This window comes from Aotus nancymaae, unplaced genomic scaffold (genome assembly GCF_030222135.1).
Source record: "Aotus nancymaae isolate 86718 unplaced genomic scaffold, 86718_ANA_hifiasm-v0.15.2.pri h1tg000039l, whole genome shotgun sequence".
NCBI lineage: Eukaryota > Metazoa > Chordata > Mammalia > Primates > Aotidae > Aotus > Aotus nancymaae.
In genome coordinates, this window is record NW_026988453.1 from 6,878,364 (window position 1) to 6,898,336 (window position 19,973).

A 19,973-nucleotide genomic window follows, 5' to 3' on the forward strand; every position below is an offset into this window, starting at 1 on the left:
ATTTGAGACTTTGGTGCTCACTCACAGACTAGCTTGTGACCTTGTTGTGCCCTATCCTCTATCTGAGTTGAGAGGTGTCTTATCGCTCCCACTCTAGAGAAACTTTAATGCTCAGGCTTTAAACTTTCTATCTTTCCACCTCAGAGGTCCTTCTGTCCCCCTTATTAAAAAAAAAAAATACACCCTGTATCACCAACTGCCAAAGCACTTTACTCTCCTATTCTCCTCAAAAGCCTCTTGGAGGAGGGTAGAGCTTAGCCTCGAGATCAAAACTTGGTACCTGCCAAGTGGACACCTGCAACAGGCTGCACAATTTCCGTACACCTGGAGGCTGAGTACTCCCAGAGGTTTCGGAGAATTTTGGCATCTTCCATCAAGTTGTCTTCCTTGTGTGTAAATGTGTGTGTTGGGAGTGGGAAGAGTGTGGGGTGTGGGAGAGGACGGCAGACTGACAGGCCACCCTTCAGATCACTTAAATCGGAACTCCTTTTTCTGACCTCTTCTCATCTTTTATAGATAAGGTTAGACTAAAGAATCCTGTCACAGGTCTCTCAAATAGACAGGAAAAACATTCGAGCCATTAGAGGTCGTAACCATTTATTTCCAAGTTTCAGAAGCTGTGGGTTTTATGTTGCTTGGTTGGGAGAGGTGACGCATGAAGATTGGGGTGTATTGAAATTACTTCTCTACATTGGAGTTTACAGGCTGCGGGGGCCTCCCAGGGAGGAACAGGCCTCTCCTGAGTCAGCTCTCTGAACTCAGGCCTCAGCTATCAGTTGAGCTCAGACCTCAACTGTCACCTAAACCCTTGTGCTTAGACTGAGTACCTCTTGCCCTTGCAGATGTTGGATCCTCGTGGCTGTGCTAATGGTTTCTCTTTGTCTATCTTTGAATCTTTATTCCAGAGATCCAGTTGTCATCGGTATCCAGGAAGCTCTCCTCTTCCTCCTCCTGACGCCTCTCTACTACTACAGTTGCTGGTTGTTGCTAAGGTTGCTGCCATGGTAACATGCACATCCTGTTTACACCTTCATCTGGGCAAGTTGGTCTAAGCTAGGAACCTACCTACCCTGGACAACCACTTCCATCACCACCTGGGGACACCAATCATCGTGACACGGAGTCCGCCTTCCACTCAGTTCCCCCATCTTCTTCCTCCTCTCGCTGCCAGACTTCATACAGAAGAAAGGATCTAGGCTTGGGACTGCTACTTGGAAGCTTATTGCACAAGATATATTCGATCTATTCCCTCACTGGGCCCCCAGAGAAGCAGGAAGTAGAAAGAAGTTGGGACAGGAAGGCAGGAGACACTGGTCAGTTGAAGGGAAACGCTACATCTTCTCTGGTTGAGGGGCTTGGTAACGGCAGGCAAAATGACGAACCCATCAGACCGTGTCTTGCCAGCCAACTCGACGGCTGAGAGCCACGAAGGGGACTTTGGCTGCACAGTAATGGAACTGAGGAAGCTCATGGAGCTGCGTTCGAGGGATGCACTGACCCAGATTAATGTCCACTATGGAGGTGTACAGAATCTCTGCAGTAGACTGAAAACCTCCCCTGTGGAAGGTAAAGGCCATATCAGGGGTGGGGAGTTGGAGGAAGGTGGCTAGTGTTTCAAAATATTGTTTTCCCAGCTTTTAGAGAAGGCACATTTCTGGAGGCCCAGCTGGTATATTGTCTGGTGGGAAAACTATGGCATCTGAAGCACTGAAAGGAGGTGAGGCCATGAAGAGCCATGTCTTTCCCAGAAATGACGTTTACAAACTGTGCTATTCTCTGAAGATTATTCTTTTCTCCTTTTTCTTTTATTTCTTTCTTCTTTTGTTTCTTTCTTTTTCTTTTCTTTTTTTCTTTCTTTCTTTTGTGTGTGTGTGTGTGTGTGTGTGTGTGTGTGTGTGTGTGACAGTCTTGCTCTTTCATCCAGGCTGGAGTGCAGTGGTGTGATCATGGCTCATGCAGCCTTGATCTCTTGAGGTGAAGCCATCCTCCTACCTCAGCCTCCTGGGTAGCTGGGACCACAGGTGTGCGCCACCACACCCAGCTAGCTTTTTGATTTTTTTTTTTTTTTTTTTTTTGGTAGAGATGATGTCTTACTATGTTGCCTAGGCTCATCTCAAACTCCTGAGTTTAAGTGATCTTCCCACCTTGGTCTCCCAAAGTGCTGGGATTACAGGCATGAGCCACTGCTCCTGACCCCTCTTTTCTCCTTTTTCTGTATCAGTCTCCAGAAAGGAGGATATATATTTTTTAAATGTTTGTGATATGAATTTTTTTTTCTGTATCAGTGTCCAGAAAGAAGGATATTTTTTTCAATGCTTTGTTTTAATTAAAGAAGGATATTTATTTTTAAAATGTTTATGATATAAATGTTGTCATCAGCAAACAATCAAGTCCTGGCCTGGCATGGTGTCTCACGCCTGTAATCCCAGCGCTTTGGGAGGCCGAGGCAGGCAGATCACTTGAGGTCAGGAGTTTGAGACCAGCCTGGCCAACATGATGAAACTCCATCTCTACTAAAAATGCAAAAAATGAGCCAGCGTGGTGGTGGGCATCTGTAATCCCAGCTACTTGGGAGGCTGAGGCAGGAGAATTGCTTGAACCCGAGAGGCAGAGGTTGCAGTGAGCTGAGACCATGCCACTGTAATCCAGCCTGGGCAACAGAATGAGACTCTGTCTCAAAAAACAAAAAAAAATCAAATTCCTTGTTCTATATGTCTTTGATTACAAAAGAGTTTAATTCTTCCCTACACTGATCTACAGTGTAACGAATGGAGGAAGGAAGGATACAAAAAAGTGAGTAAGTCCAACTGCCCAGTTGAGCTCTTCTGTATTGTATACTGTTAGAAATGGGATGCTAGGCCAAGCAGGGTGGCTCACATCTCTAATCCAGCATTTCGGCAGGCTGAGGTGGGGGGATCACTTGAGCTCAGGAGTTCTAGACCAGCCTGGGCAACATAGTGACACCCCATCTCTATTTTTTTTTTTTTTTTTGGAGACAGAATCTTGCTCTGTCACCCAAGCTGGAGTGCAGTGGTGTGTGATCTCAGCTCACTGTAACCTCCACCTCCCAGGTTCGAGCAATTCCCATGCCTCAGCCTCCCAGGTAGCTGGGACTACAGGTATGTACCACCACACCCAGCTAATTTTTTATATTTTAGTAAAGACAGAGTTTCACCATGTTGATCAGGCTGGTCTTGAACTCCTGACCTCAAGGTGATCTGCCTTCCTCAGCCTCCCAAAATGTTGTGATGAGGAGGCTCACAGGTGTGAGCCACCATGCCCAGCCTCTATTTATTTTAAATAAAAAGAAAAAAAATGAAATGGATGTCACAAGGTATATAATTGTACCCATCATATCTTTGGATCACTCACTGTTTTGTATCGAAATTATAAGTGATTTTTTTCACCTCTGCCAAATACACTTTTCATGTAGTTCTTCTTAGTTTATTCTTAAAAGATAAAAGTTTTTTTTTTTTTTTGAGACAAAGTCTCACTCTTGCCAGGCTGGAGTCCAGTGGCGTGATCTCAGCTCACTGCAATCTCTGCCTCCCAGATGTAAGCAATTCCCCTGCCCCAGCTTCCCGAGTAGCTGGGACTACTGGCACACACGACCACATCTGGCTAATTTTTTTTTTTTTTTTTTTTTTTTTTGTATTTTAGTAGAGATGAGGTTTCATCATGTTGGCCAGGATGGTCTCAATCTCCTGACCTCGTGATCCACCCATGTCAGCCTCCCAAAATGCTGGGATTACAGGCATGAGCCACTGTACCCGGCCAAAAGTTCTTAAAAGATAATGAAAAATCCCTCGCCTAGCACAGTTGCCCAGTGTGCCATGGTAAATTTTGCCTCACCAAAATCTAGAAAGAACAAAAGGAAACTTGCTTTTCCAGTTTTGCCTGGTTTTAGCATCTCTGCAGCAGATTCTTGTTTGGCTCTACGCTTCTGGCAGTTCATGGCTGAGTGGCATGAGATGGAGCAAAGATCTTGTCCATTAGAGGCTTTCAGCCTCATGCAGTCCCTTATTCCTGAATCTTCCTCAAAGGCCACATCACATTTCTCACCAATTCTAAGAAGTTGTTACCCTTTGCCAGTGCTGTATTATAAGTTATTGACTCAGAGTCTAGACTCTTTAGGAGCCTAGACTCTTCAGATAAAAAGAGAGAGAGATTTTTACATAGATACCTATACCTAGCTTATGACTTATTCTCTTTACAACCTAAGGGAGCTTCCCTACCTATTCTATTTACTTCTAGAATTTGGTTTCCCATCTCACAGGCTTTGAGTTCAGATACTAGCTCTACCATTTACTAGCTAAGTAGCCCTCAACAGTTTACTCAGCCTCCCTCAGTCTGTTGGAGAAGAGTACGCCCCGCCCACTGTACTCCAGCCTGGGCGACAGAGCCTGGGGCTCAAAATAAAAAGAAGACTGCCTTGTGACATGTACCTTTTGTTTTTAATCTGATTTTGCCTTTCGCTAAAATAAGAAGAAAAAAAAATAAGTGTTCTCATTTCACCACGTCAATTCTGCTTGTATGTTTCTGTTTCTTGTATTTGAAAATAATGTTGATTCTCGTGATCGTGGTTTGGAAAAAAAAAGAAAATAATGTTGATAATGCCTAGTCCATAGAGTTACTGAGAGTAAATAATATATGGACAGTGTTCATATTTATAATTAGGTGTTCAATAGATTAGTTTTCTCAGATGAAAACAGAGCCCGTGTGTCTGTAGATACTTGCCAGAACATGGGCACCTATGGAGTGCAATGGTTTGTCATATTTGGAGAGGTTACTGCATGTGTAACTGCAAGTACTGTCCATTTCATTCACTCTTTTTTTTTGAGACAGAGTTTCTCTCTTGTCACCCAGGTTCGAGTGCAGTGGCACCATCTCGGCTCACTGCAACCTCTGCCTCCCGGGTTCAAGCTATTCTCCTACCTCAGCCTTCCCAGTAGCTGGGATTACAGGTGTCCAACACCACACCCAGGTAGTTTTTTGTATTCTTAGTAGAGATGGGGTTTCACCATGTTGGCCAGGCTGGGCTCAAACTCCTGACCTCAGGTGATCCACCCGCCTCAGCCTCCCAAAGTGCTGGGATTACAGGCATGAGCCACTGAGCCCGGCTGCTCACTTCTTAATCACAAAAAAGAGCACCTGGGTAAGGTGGCAATCTCTAATTGCTTTCATGTGTCTCAGTCTTTGCCTTCTAATGGTAGCCGTTAACAATAGCCCTTTGGGCTCTGTCTACTTCTTGCCAGCTAGATTTCTTTATTTGGTTACTTTTACAGCCATATTGGCTGCTGAGGGCCTGTTTTTAATTATATCTTCACTGAGATCATGCAATACTTTACTAACACCCATCAGAATTTAAACAGAATCTTTCTTTTTCCCTTCCTATGCTGTTCTTCCTCCCACTGGTCAGCTATCTCTCTCACAGACAGGAACTCAGGAGTCCAAAGAAGCTGGGACCTAGAGAACTCCTGACAGCAGGATTTAGGCTTTCCTCCAATTTTCCAGATCCCTTCCCAGAGCTGCCACTGTTTACTTTCTGATTCCCAGAGAGCTTCCATTCCCAAAGGCCAACATATGTTCTGCGTTCTGTCAACGTTGGATCTCAGATGTTATAAACATAGCTAATGCTCTAGGATCCTTTCCCAGTCCTGGTTTTGGCTGCTTCCAGTGGCAGGTGCTTCCCTTGCTACAGCCCCTAGCCAGGCCTGTAGCCTAGGACTCTGACCACTGGCACCGTTGTCTACTGCCATGTCCTGCTTCCTTAGATCACAAATATTCATCCTGGTGTTTTTTGTTTTCTTTTTCTTTATAAGATAGGGGATCTCTCGCTATGTTGCCCAGGCTGGTCTCAAACTCTTGGACTCAAGCAGTTCTCCCACCTCACCAGTTTGTATTAATGTAAGAGTTACTATAGGGCTTATTCTGGAACTGGGGTGACAGGGTATTGGAAAACAACCTTTCCATTAGGAATTATTAGTCCCCAGTACCAGTGCTGACCTCCTAGTGTGTGAGAGGAATAAAGGGATAAGAAAAGGAGGCGTAGAACAGCTATGACATAGGAGTATCTATCCAGGCAAGGGTAATGCTCACCTGTTTAGTGAGCCAGAGAATAGATTCCCCAATACACCGATGCTATAAAAAGCCAGCCTGTTCATGGAAGGCCACACAGAGGTGCCTGACAGCCTAGCATAATTTTTCACTGTGGGAGGTCTCCACGGACCAATAATAAGAATAAAGAAATAGGCCAGGTATAGTGGCTCATGCCTGTAATCGCACTTTGGGAGGCTGAGGCGGGCAGATCCCAAGGTCAGGAGCTCAAGACCAGCCTGACCAACATGGTGAAACCCTGTCTTTACTAAAACTACAAAAAATTAGCTGGGCATAGTGGTGCGTGCCTGTAATCCCAGCTACTCAGGAGGCTGAGGCAGGAGAATCACTCAAACCCGGAGGCGGAGGTTGCAGTAAGCGGAGATTGCGCCACCGCACTCCAGCCTGGGTGACAGAGCGAGACTCTATCTCAAAAAAATAAATAAATAAAAAATAAAGAAATTTACCTGGTGCTTGAATTCTGCTGGTTGGAAACCAAGGTGAAAGTGAAGATCAGAGAGACTGGTTCCTAGAATATGATGCTTTTCCTTTGTTTTCTATGGACTGATAGCATTTTTAGTATAGATTGACAGAATTTTTTTTTAACAAGTTTGTTTGTTTGTTTGTTTGTTTGTTTGTTTCTTTTTCTTTTTTTCTTTTTTTTTTTTTTGAGACGGAGTTTCGCTCGTTACCCAGGCTGGAGTGCAATGGCGCGATCTCGGCTCACCGCAACCTCCGCCTCCTGGGTTCAGGCAATTCTCCTGCCTCAGCCTCCTGAGTAGCTGGGATTACAGGCACGCGCCACCGTGCCCAGCTAATTTTTTTGTATTAGTAGAGACGGGGTTTCACCATGTTGACCAGAATGGTCTCGATCTCTTGACCTCGTGATCCGCCCGCCTCGGCCTCCCAAAGTGCTGGGATTACAGGCTTGAGCCACCGCGCCCGGCTGTTTGTTTATTTTTCAAGATGGGGTTTCACCATGATGTCCAGGTTGGTCTGGAACTCCTGACCTCAGGTGATCCACCCACCTCGGCCTCCCAAAGTGCTAGGATTACAGGCGTGAGCCACTGTGCCGGCTGTTTATTTATTTACTTATTTATTTATTTTTATTTTGAGACGGAGTTTTGCTCTTATCGCCCAGGCTGGAGTGCAGTGGCACAATCTCAGCTCACTGCAACCTCTGCCTCCTGGGGTCAAGCGATTCTCCTACCTCAGTCTCCCAAATAGCTGGGATTACAGGTACACGCCACCACACCTGGCTAATTTTTGTATTTTTAGTAGAGACGGGGTTTCACCATATTGGCCCGGCTGTTCTCAAACTCCTGACCTCAGGTGATTTGCCCACCTCGGCCTCCCAAAATGCTGGGATTACAGGTATGAGCCACCATGCCTAACCCAGAATTTTTTTTAAAACCATAGCTATTAATGGGACTTATGGAACTTGGGGTTTATGACATGGTTTTGTTATCATAACTAAAATGGTTTTATTATCATAGATTTACACAATTCTAAAGGCAGGTGGGACTTAATTATCTTTTTTGGCTGGCTGCAGTTCATGCCTGTAGTCCCAGCACTATCTGTGCTTCTCAGATTCTCTGTGTGACTGCTCTAGCCTAAGAGGCAGCAGAGCATTAATGTAGCATAAGTCAGAAAGCATGAAATATTCCATCCCATTCTACCTGGTAGCAAGACCTTAGACAGGTCATTTAAACCCTTTAGCCTGGAGAGAGGGTGAGAGCAAAACATTATTATTATTATTATTATTATTATTATTTTGGGATGGAGTCTCACTGTGTCACCCAGGCTGGAGTGCAGTGGCACAATCTCGGCTCACTGCAACCTCCGCCTCCTGGGCTCAACCAGTCCTCCCACTTCAGCCTCCCAAGTAGCTGGAACCACAGATGCACACTACCATGCCTGCCTAATTTTCGTCTTTTTTGGTAAGGGTGGAGTTTTGCCATCTCTACCTCAGCCTCCCAAAGTGCTGGGATTATAGGCATGAGCCGCCACCTACCCAATATTTTTTTGTTGTTGTTTTCAATTTCATTTTTATTTTTCAAAACAGGGTCTCGCTGTGTCACCCAGGCTGGAGTGCAGTGGTGAAATCATGGCTCACTACAACCTCCACCTACCCGGCTCAAGCAATCCTCCCACCTTAGCCCCCTGAGTAGCTGGGACTACAGGCGTGGACCACCATGCCTGGTTAATTTTTGTATGTTTTTGTAGTGACAGGGTCTCTCCATGTTGCCCAGGTTGGTTTTGAACTCCTGGGCTCAAGCAATCTGCCCACCTGGGCTTCCCAAAGTGCTAGGATTACAGGCATGAGCCCTCAGGCCCAGGCCCAGCCTCAGCCCAGTGTTTTGATACCGGCTTGTGTTCCTAGAGTATACATGAGCTAGTTAGAATAAGAGGAGTTGCCCCAGTGGCCAAGAGTTGATTACACTTAAGAAGACTTGGAGATGTTCAGCTACACAGCCTTCAGCAACAACCAGAAACAAGGCTGTGAGCATCAGCCAAAAAGAGAAGAAAAATTAGGGCAACAAGAGTGAGGGAGACATAAAGGAGAACACATGTTTACATCTAAGTACATAAAGATTTTAGTCTTTGTGGCTGTATGTAAACGAAAGCAAAGACGCAGGGGTGAGGCTGGCGCTCCTCAGCAAGCTGTGTGGCCTTGGGTTTGTCAGGAGGGATAAACCCAAGCATTTTGCACAATGGAATCCTCTGCGTTAGCTTGCTTCTTTCCCGTTTCAGTTTCTTCCCCCCTCCCCCTGCTCCTTTTATTGTCTCTTCTTTCCCTGTCCATTCCCACCTCAGCCAATCTTTCCAATCCCCAGAGAACAAAGCAGTTTGTTTGGCATAGGCCAGAAGATAGCCTTTTACCCTCTGAGTGGTTTCCTGTGGAATCTCATGGCCTCATGAGTGGAAGAAGCCTTTGGTGAATTTGGGATGAAAATTACCTGTGGCTTAAGGGGAAGAAAGAAGACGTGTTTTCCTTAGTCTCAATACCCTTTTGCATGTAGGAGGTCCTAGGTGAGAGATTCTTTAGCCTAGGTAGAGGTTATAGTATTCTTTTTTCCCAATAGAATCTTCCACGTTGGTACTTAGCTATGCTATCCTTTTTAGGAGGAAGAATGGTGTTTTCTGAGGAAGAGTTAGGCCAGCATTTAGAGGCAAGGTCTGGACCCAGACCAGAATGGGAGAGAAGGGGAACCTAGAATGAACAGTAAATTATTAAGCGTAGGCCTTCTTTCAAAAGGTTGAAGACTATTTTTTTGAATTCGAATCTAAAAGACTGTTGGTGGAACTTTCTGTTCTATGTTCCTTCTGTACCCTTCTACTTCTTTTCTTCTCTGCAGAGTTGAAGGTGTGACAGTGAGATATTGAGGGCCTCCAATTCTTTTTCAACAACATGCAACTAATATTTAATAACTGGTAGGTGGTAGGGACACAAGGGTGAACATGATAAGCACAGTCTCTCCTTCCATAGAGCTTACAGGCTAAAAGAAGATGCATATAAATGAAGGTAGTTTCAGAAATCTTGCCATAGGGCTTTGATGAGGAAGAGCAGGGTCTGTGGGAACACAGTATGCGGACCTAAGCTGAAGGCATTGCAGGGAAGGGGAGGGGGCTGAAGACGGCACACCTGTATCATCTAGGGATTACCCAGGGAAGCTCTAGCATGGCCACACTCTATGATAATTGCTACCACCTACTGAATATTCCTGGCAGAAGATGCAAACATCTTTGCCTTCCTTAATTACTGAGTAGTTACTGGGTTTAGGAAGCTGAGATTCTTTGGGGAGCACATGGCAGGAGGGCGAAAAATGTGTTTTGAGATGGCCAGCCCAAATTACAGTTTTGTTTTATTAGCTTGAGGATTTAGATGAACATCTCCTGTCACCTTAAGGTCTCTGGGGCTGAACTGTGTTCCTGTCACTGCCTTTTGAGAGCAGTGGCATGTTTTACCAAGAATTGTCCTTTTTGCCACAAGCTGAGATACACTGGGATTGGGCTGTTCCTCAGTGTGGCAGATTGGCATTTCTCATAGTATTGCCAACCTGGAAAAAACTAAGTACATATCCCAAACAAATGTTCACCTACAAGACTGCTGCCTTACTACTAATACGTCTAACGCGACTATTTACATAATAAGATAGGCAAACATAGATATGGATGAGGTAGGCTGGACACAGTGGCTCACGCCTGTAATCCCAGCACTTTGGGAGGCCGAGGTAGATGGATCACAAGGTCAGGAGATCAAGACCATCCTGGCTAACACGGTGAAACCCCGTCTCTATTAAAAATACAAAAATTAGCCAGGCGTGGTGGTGGGCACCTGTAGTCCCAGATACTCAGTAGACTGAGGCAGAAGAATCGCTTGAATCCTAGAGGCAGAGGTTGCAGTGAGCCAAGATCACTCCATTGCACTCCAGCCTGAGCGACAGAGAGAGGCTCTGTCAAAAGAAAAAAAGAAGTGAAGAAGTGGATGAGGTAATACAGAATGGTGTAATATTTTCCTCACACTGTAACAGATGGATGCATGCCCCCACTTAGAGACCACTGCTCTAAAGAACGGTAGTGTTAGGGGATGTGGAGGACTAGACGAGTGAAGATGGAATGGAACAGATGTGAGAGGAAGATGGGCAACTGGCTTCTTTGAGGTTTTCTTCCCTATCTTTAGAGCTTATAGTCTGTTCTGGAATATCAGTTTTTAGAAGCTCCTCCATTTAAGATTAGAAGAATAACTTCTGTTTTCCTCTTTCTTTGTCCCCTCTGCCTGTAGCCATCACCTCTTGCCCCAACTCTACTAAGGATGCCACATAAGTGACCCTAATAACAATGATCTGGGCTTGGCCTCAGAGATTAACATTCTGTGGTCCGCTCTGCCCACCAAACTTTGGGCAGATGTATTGGCACTAACTAGTTTAAGGTGTGAGAGAGACTCAAGCCAAAAGTGCCCTCCCTCTGTCCCTCCCCATCCCTCACCACAGGGAACTCCACTTGGCATCCTGGGAGTCTCAATACCCTTTTGCGTGTAGGACCCTGTCTGGTTTGAGTTTCATGCCTACGGCTGAATTAGCCCTCTTGAAGGCTGTGGGCTTTCTCTTCCTAGCCCAGCCCAGGCTCTGCCAGTTCTTTTCTATTTAGCCCTCCTTGCCTAGAACTAGGTTTCTAGGTTTACTGGCATAAGGCTGCCTGGCTGGGGTCAGAGGGGTCTTCATGGGGAGAGTGGCTAAGGCTTCCCCAGCATGAGAACCCTTCCTGCTTTCTCTCCTGGAGCCCTTTATACTCCATTCCTTTGACAACTCATGCAAGATTTTTGGGGGTCTGGTTTGGTTTTTAACCTTCTCATCTTGCTTTGCATCGAACCATTAGCTGGTGGTAGGAAGAAAGATAGCATTCCCTCCTTGGGTGAAGCAGATACTGCATCTACTGAAAGTGGAGCTTTCATTCTTCTTCTTTAGCTCCAAGGTGAGACTATAACACTGGATGGAAGCACATTCATGAAGTGCAGAAGGTGGCAGAGTGGCAGAGCAGAAAGCTAAGCAGAGCGCACTAGGGATCCTTTTTTCCCTGGGCCACAGTTGCTGTTTTCAAAAAAGGCCAAGAGCGGGGTGGGATAAAGGGAATCATGCCCTGAGGAAGCAGCCCACCCCGAGAAGGGATTTTTTAACCAGAACAAGGAAAGCAGCATTGTTCTCCAAGTTCATCAACCTCTGGCTGTGACCTTGAATCGATTGCTTTATCTCTAGGAGCTGGAAGTCTAGCAGATAGAGAGCAACTCTCCAAGCCGTGGGTGTGTTAAACTGGAGATGCTGAAGTAGGGAGACTGCTGTATACTTGGAAGAGTAGCATCTGGTTATTAGTCAGAGATGGCTCGATCTTGCATGGCCCTATTTGGATTTTAAGCTACTCCTCCCCCTCAGTCCCCAAATCCAGGGTTGTTGGGTTTTTTATTAATTAATATAAACTTTTTTTTTTTTTGAGACAGGGTCTTGCTCTGTTGCCCAGGCTGGTATGCAGTGACAAAATCACAGCTTACTGTAGCCTCAACCTCCTGGGCTCAGGCAGTCCTCCTGCCTCAACCTCTCAAGTAACTGGGACCACAGGCATATGCCATCATGTCCAGCTAATTTTTTTTAATTACTTGTAGAGACAGAATCTTTCTGTGTTGCCCAGGCTGGTCTCGAACTCCTGAGCTCAAGCTATCCTCCCACCTTGGCCTTCCAAAGTGCTGGGATTACAGGCATGAGCCACCAAACCAAGCCCAAATCCAGGGTTTTTAAGGATGGTCTTAAAAGGTGTTCTGCTGTCTGTTCTTCTCAAATACCAAAAGATAACTGCCTTCAAATCAACCCAGAGAACATTCTCCCTGGTACTATGTGTGTGGGAGAAGATTCTGCTGCCTCCTTTGGCAAGGTATCACAACTCAGACAGCTGGGAAGTCCCTCCTGATGTCTACCCTAGCCCCACCCTTTCTGGGGCTGAGCCGGTTCTGATAAGTGGTGCCTCTGCCCTTCCCTGCTGGAGCTAGGCCACTGAGGGCTGGGCTGGACTTCTCCCAGGTCCTAGGTCCTGCACAGACTCACGGCAGACACAAATGTTCCACTGCTGTTTATTCCATGTTCCCACCCAGCCTGGGCAGGGACCATGCAACTCCCCTGCGTGGGGTGGGGGTGATGACTTCACAGCTGAACATTCTCTCTGCCTCTCCCAGCTCATGTGTTCATAGGGCCAGAAGTAATCCCAGTCCGGGTGGGGCTTTCTCTCTCGTGTTCTTGAGGACAAGATTTCCCCTCAGTTTCCTGATGAATTTCTAGGGGAAACCCTTTTCCTGTGTTTCCAGCATTCTCTCCCTGCCAAGTTTCCCTTCCCCTCTCCAGGAGGTTGTGTGAGTAGCTGAGAAACCACTGCAGAGATCAGGGCCTTTTAGAACCTTTTCCTGGGCTGGACAAGTATTTGTGTGAAATTATAGCTGCTGAGATCAAGGCCTGAAAGACTCTCTAGGGCAGAAAGAATTGGAATGGAAAGCCCAAAACTGGGGATTGGCAGAGCTCCCAGTCCCACATGGCTTTCCCATGCCTCACCACATGTCAGAGAGGATTCCCAAGGCTACTACAGCTAAGAGCCTTAAGCTGCCCCGCCCTGCTGCAGGGCATGCTGGGAACTGAGACAGCCACTTGACTTCTTAAGGTTGCTATTGTACCAGCTCAGGGTGACTTAAGGTGGAACACATAGATGGGTAGAAAATGGCAAAAAAGAAGCAGGTAAGTGACTTTGAGGGCGTTGAGGCAACAGCAAGACCTGACCGTTTGTTTTCCATAGTGTGTCTCACTTCATATGCTTGGGTCCAAAAAGGGCCATAAGGAATGTTTTATTGAGTACAAAATTTATAGGTTTGGACTCTGATGAACCTGATGGCAATGTCACCATCCCTGAGGCCAGGAAAGAAAGACAGGACTAATTCGCCCCAGTTGTAGACAATGGCAACAGTGCTGGCTTGCTTAGAGGTGAAAAGGAAAGCAGCATTCGACCCTACCCTGGTGAAGGAAGTAGGGTGGCCAACCATCCCTGCTTGCCAGGGTCCTAGGGGGACACTTCAGTACTAAAAACTGGCAAGTCCTAGGCAAACTGAGACAAGGTAGCCGCACTAGACTGAAGCTTCAGCTGAGTGCAGCTGCCTCCATGCCCCAGTGTCCTCGGTATCTACGTTGGCATCCAGCAGTCCCCCGTGGGGTGGCATAGAGTTTGCCACTTACTAAACTCAAGTAGTCATACTCTTGCCAGGCCTTCATTTGCTTCTATGTCAAATTAGGTTAATAGTAGCTACCATGTAGGGGTTTGTGATGCTTGAATGAGAAGGCATGAATGTGCCTCGTGAAGCATCTGGCACATAGTAATCACTTAAATGTTAGCAATCTTAGTTCTCGCTCATTCATTCAGTTCATTCAACAAATCTGCATGTGTACAATGTGCAGGGCAGTGCTGCAGGCCCGAGGAACAAAGACAAAAGTCCTGCCCTTGTGGAGGAGCTGGATAAACAATAAGTGAATGCATCCTATTATGTGCTAGGTGAGAAGACCTGTGGAGGGAAATGATTGAGCAGGATGAGCGGGGTCAAGAGTGCCGGGTAAATACAGTGGTCAGGGCAGGCCGCACTAAAAAGAAGACATTTGTACAAAGACCTGAAGGAGGTGAGGAAACAAGCCCTCCCCAGCGAGGAGGAATCTGGGCAGAGGGAACAGCTTGTGCAGAGGCCCTGAAGTGATGCATGTCTAGTGTGTTCAGGGAACAGCAAGCAGGCTGGCTGGGCTGGATCGCAGTGAACGGGAGAAACTAGCAGGAGATAAGGACTGGGGGGCTGGGGGAGTCATAAGGGGCTTGGAAGCCCATTATTAAGTCCTTGGTACCTAGTTTGACTCTAAGTAAAAGCCAGAAGGTTTTGAGCAGATGAATCACATATACTGCCTTGGATCTTAAAAAAGATAATTCTGGCTAATACATTGAGAAGAGACTGAAAACAGCAGAGTGAGGGTGGAAGCAAGGAGACCAGTTAGAAGACGATTGCTATAATCCAGATGAGAGATGATCGTTTAAACCAGGATGATAACAGTGAAAATGGAAAGTGATTGGACTTTAGATATATTTTGAAGGTACAGCTGATAGGATTTCTCAACTACATGATATAGGAGATGTGGGGCTAGACATTAAAGATGATTATGGGGTATTAGCATGAGAGCACAGAGGGACAGGTAGCCCTGCTCTCTGCCCCTCATATGTCCCTCTTTTTGGGAGGGAGGGTTTCATTAAGCTATTGGGGTACACCTTATGATCTTTAATATCTGATGCCCTGGGTTGCCCTCATAATCATCTACTAAACCTTGAAAAGGAGGAAAGGGCATTTCCTCCCTTTATATTGTGAATCCTGCTTCTTCGAGAAGTATCCCAGGTAGATTAACAAATTACCAGCACTCCTGCTTCCCTTTAGCAGTCCTGGCTCTCCAGCACAGCAGTCCCAACTTGACACAGGCTTGCCATTGCTGTTCCCTGGGGAGAAAGGACCAGCAAGTCCCTGCCCCCTGGCAAGTCTGCCTCTGCCTGTCTGGGACTAAAGATGCCCTGCCCAGAACACTCCTTTCCCAGCCCCTGGCTTTCCCTCCTACTGGGAACCTGACTTATCAGGCTGGTGGAGGCAGGGAGCCTCTGGGGAGCAACCCAACTTGCTTCTAGAGATTTGGCCAAATCTCACAGCTCTGCGGGGCTCAGCTGTGCCACTGAGCTGGAAGTCAGGGTAATGTACTTGGGCACTGGGAGTCAGGAGACCCTGGATAAGACATCAGGCACTGCTTCCCTAATCAGTTCCTGTGTCTCTCTCATAAACACTAGCAAGTGAATGTGGTCTCAAAAGAGAGCCCTCAGCCGGGCACAGTGGCTCACACCTGTAATCCCAGCACTTTGGGAGGCTGAGTCGGGTGGATCACTTGAGGTCAGGAATTCAAAACCAGCCTGACCAACATAGAGAAACCCCGTCTCTACTAAAAATACAAAAATTAGCCAGGCGTGTTGGTGCATGCCTGTAATCCCAGCTACTCGGGAGGCTGAGGCAGGAGAATGGCTTGAACCCAGGAGGCAGAGGTTGCAGTGAGCCGAGATAGTGCCATTGCACTCCAGCCTGGACGACAAGAGCAAAACTCTATCTCAAAAAAAAAAAAAAAAAAAAAAAGAGATCCCTCACACCGCTGACTCACAGGTGTGAATGCCGGCCCATTCCCCCCACTTTCATCTCCTGCTCCCCACATCTGCCTTTCCACACAGATGAGTATCTTCAGTATGTCTCCTGATGCTTTTTGTTTTATAGGGTAGGGAAATGGAGATCATCTCAAACTCTGCAAATAATACTCCCTTGGGTACCTATTTTCCCATTTTCAAAATCTTTATCTGTCCAGATGTCTTTCTCAGGTCCTAACCCAAATCTCTCTCCTCTGACACTTCAGGTAACACTCCTGGGTTCTTTTTTTAAGACAGAGTCTCTCTGTGTCGCCCAGGCTGGAGTGTAGTGGCACTATCTCGGCTCACTGAAACCTCTGCCTCCCGGATTCAAACAATTCTCCTGCCTCTGCCTCCCGAGTAGCTGGGATTACAGGCACGCACCACCACGCCTGGCTAATTTTTGTATTTTTAATAGAGGCGGGGTTTCACCATGTTGGCCAGGCTGGTCTCAAACTCCTAACCTCACGTGACCTGCCCACCTCAGCCTCCCACAGTGTTGGGATTGCAGGCGTTAGCCACCGCACCCGGCCCACTCCTGGGTTCTATTCAGTGAAGATGGAGAATAGACATTTGCCCTCATACCATGTCTGCATTCCTTCCTCAGCAGCAGAATAGCCTTCACATTGACTAAAGTGTAAAGAAGGCCTCTGGCATCCAAGTCCTTTGCCTCCATTTTGTCCCTGCAGCCCCGTCATCCCCTTCTCCTTATTCTCTCTGTGAAGCTTGGTTGAATTTCCCTTCCTCTGATTCTGACCCTCCTCAGCTGCTAACCTTTTTTCAAGACAAAAGTCGCCCCACCCTGCCTGTGGGAAACCCTTCAAACAGGCAGCCAACAGCTTCCAGTGCCCAAACCAGGACTAATTTGCTTCAGCGTGTAAACAACTTGATGAATACCAACTGGCATTAATCACCACGGTAGGATTTCCCCTCTTCCCTTAAAGAGTAGCCCCCCTGGGAACCCGTGAAAGGACCCAAATATAAGGAAAGCACTGAGCATAATTCTGCCTACCTCTTGTCCCTCTGGGATAGTGCCTAGAGAGTATGTGTGTGTGTATAGTTGGTGTCTGTGCTATGTGTGGTATGTATGTGGCATGTGGTCTGTGTGTGTATGTGTCGTGTATCTGTGTGGTATGTATTGTGTATGTGGTTTGTGTTTGGTGTGTATGTGTCTGTATATTGTGTATGTGGTATGTGGTGTGAGTGGTAGATGTGGTGTGTGGCTGTTCTCCTGCCTCAGCCTCCCAAGTGTGTGGTGTGTATGTGTCTGTGTGGATGTGGTGTGTGTGGTACGAGGTATATGTACACACATATGTAAGGTACGTAAGCATACATATGTTGGTGGGAGGATGCTGGTAACCAAGTACCATGTAGTATCTGAAAACTTTGTGGCTTCACCTTTCTTATTCTCTCTCTCTCTCTCTGTTTTTTTTTTTTTTTTTTGAGACGAAGTCTTGCACTGTTGCCCGGGCTGGAAAGCAGTGGCACAACCTTGGCTCACTGCAACCTCCACCTCCAGAGTTCAAGCCATTCTCCTGCCTCAGCCTTCCAGGTAGCTGGGATTACAGGCATCCGCCACCACGCCCAGCTATGTTTTTTGTATTTTTAATAGAGATGGGGTTTCACTATGTTGGTCAGGCTGGTCTCAAACTCCTGACCTCGTGATCCGCCCATCTCGGCCTCCCAAAGTGCTGGGATTACAGGCATGAGCCACCATACCAGGCCTCTTGTTCTCTTTATGTTCAACCTGGGTAGTAATACTTCTCTTAGTAGTTACTTAGTCCTTAGTAGAATGGTAGTACCTCTCAGTGGTGTGTGTTTGTGCCTCTGTGTATGTTTGTGTACATGCACATGTGCACATGCACACGGGTGTGTATATGTGTGTGACAGAAAGGGAGGGGCACATGTGCTTAAAGGGGATACCCACAAGTTATAGTCTCAAAGACTCTGCTCTGATGCTCTCCTAAAGCTCCTGGATCTTGGAATCAGGACACGTGTGATGATGCGATGATGCTCTGTCTCCATCTTGCATGACCTTGAGCAAGGAGCTTGTTCTTCCTGGCCTTTGTGTGTGAGCCAATGGATGGCAGCTCACTCTGCATTTAAATCACCACAGCATTTATCTGTTAATGTGACATAAAAGTTCTATGTGAATCCCAGGAACCACTTTAATATTTATGTTCTCAGAGCTGGAGCCTGGAGCACACTCAATCACTAGCAGATGAGATTTTATGTCTAGTTAAGAATTTATCCAGCTTATACTTGTTATTAAGATAAGTGAGTGGTCCCATGGCTGACTAGTTTCATTTTGCCCATTTTTAGACTGAAAGTTCCACCTTCTCTGAGTCCTGGGCAGATTGGTTGTCTCTAACTGGATCTCATACTTGGGTGAATCGAGAAGCAGGGGATCTCTTTTATCTTTTTTTATCTATTTATTTATTTAATTATTTAATTTTTGAGATAAGGTCTCACTTTGTTGCCCAGGCTGGGGTGCAGTGACATGATCACGGCTCACTGCAGCCTCAAATTCCTGAGCTCAAAACAATCCTCCCACCTCAGCCCCCTGAATAGCTGTGACTACAGGTGCACCACACCATGCCTGGCTAATTTTTTTCTCTTCTGTGGAGACAAGATTTCACCATGTTGCCCAGGCTGGTCTCAAACTCCTAAACTTAAGTGATCTACCCACCTTGGCCTCCCAAAGTGCTAAAATTACAGGTGTGAGCTACCATGCCTAGCCTTTTTATTTATTTTATTTATTTTTGAGACGGTGTTTCTCTCTGTTGCCCAGGCTAGAGTGTAATGGCTCACTGCCACTTCAAAACTGCCTTTTATCATTTTCCATTTTTTCTACATGTATTCATCCACTCCTATCTCTTTTTCAGGTCTATCTGGGAACCCTGCAGATCTGGAGAAACGTAGGCAGGTGTTTGGACACAACGTGATCCCTCCCAAAAAGCCCAAGACCTTCTTAGAATTAGTGTGGGAAGCCCTTCAAGATGTCACACTCATCATCCTGGAGATTGCAGCCATCATCTCCCTGGTCCTGTCCTTTTATCGCCCAGCCGGTGAAGAAAATGAACGTGAGTGTCCTAAACAGCTCAGTGTGACTCTGATTCTGGGTTCTTTCTACCACCACCAAAAAGCACTTAAAACAGGTTATATGGCTGACAGGTTATAGCTTAAAACATTCCCCCTATTAATCCAGAGTGGCCTTTCCAAAGGAAACCAACCAGTAGCTACTAAGCTATTCTTCCGACTCATCCTTATTCCAAGAGTTCCTCCCCACCCCACCCCCCACCCACTTTCTCCCATTAAATCCTTTTTCAGAATGTCAGGAGTCTTCTACCCTTTTAAGAAATTTTATTTATTTATTTATTTATTTATTTATTTATTTATTTATTTATTCATTCATTCATTCATTCATTATTTTTAAATGGATTCTTGCTCTGTCACCCAGGCTGAGCACAGCAGCTTGATCTGGGCTTACTGCAACCTCCTGAGTTCAAGCGATTTTCATGCCTCAGCCTCCTGAGTAGCTGTGATTACAGATGCCATCACGTCTGGCTAATTTTTATATTTTTAGTAAAGACAGGGCCTCACCATGTTGGCCAAACTGGTGTCCAACTCCTAACCTCAGGTGATCCACCTGCCTCGGCCTGCCGAAGTGCTGGAGTTACAGGTGTGAGCCACTTAATAATTTATTAATAATAAAATAATTTTATTATTATGTCATAAAACCAGCCTATTTAATAATTTTTATAACATAGAGACAAGATCTCACTATGTTGCCCCTGCTGGTCTCAAACTCCTGGGATCAAGCAATCTGCCCGCCTCGGCCTCCCGGAGTTCTGGGATTACAGGTGTGAGCCTGTAATCTTTTCCACCACCAAAAAGCACTTAGTATTGGTGACTGACAGGTTATAGCTTAAAACATTCCCCCTGTTATCCAGAGTGGGCTTTCCAAAGGAAACCAACCAGTATCTGCCTTATCCAACCAACAAAACCCTGCATCTTAAAGTGCCCCCCGCCACCACTTGTCTGGCTTTTGGGGAAATAGCAGTGAAAGCCTGACCATGTTGGGAATCATAAGTGTGACCTTACAT

The 19,973-nt window shown here is 46.2% G+C and overlaps 1 protein-coding gene across 7 annotated transcripts in view; it reads left to right on the forward strand.

Annotated features, from left to right (window-relative positions):
• The window catches only part of ATP2B4 (ATPase plasma membrane Ca2+ transporting 4), a 116,948-nt gene that overhangs the window by 55,297 nt on the left and 41,678 nt on the right, over positions 1 to 19,973 (forward strand). For 6 of the 7 annotated variants that reach the window (XM_064360258.1, XM_064360256.1, XM_064360252.1 and 3 more), the window contains exons 2-3: positions 906 to 1,566; positions 18,753 to 18,950. In XM_064360258.1, coding sequence (XP_064216328.1) covers positions 1,374 to 1,566; positions 18,753 to 18,950 — 391 coding nt within the window. In that variant the 5' untranslated portion in view covers positions 906 to 1,373. Of the gene's footprint in view, positions 1 to 788; positions 871 to 905; positions 1,567 to 18,752; positions 18,951 to 19,973 lie in introns of those variants that run through there. The other variant, XM_064360254.1, reaches the window with a different exon arrangement.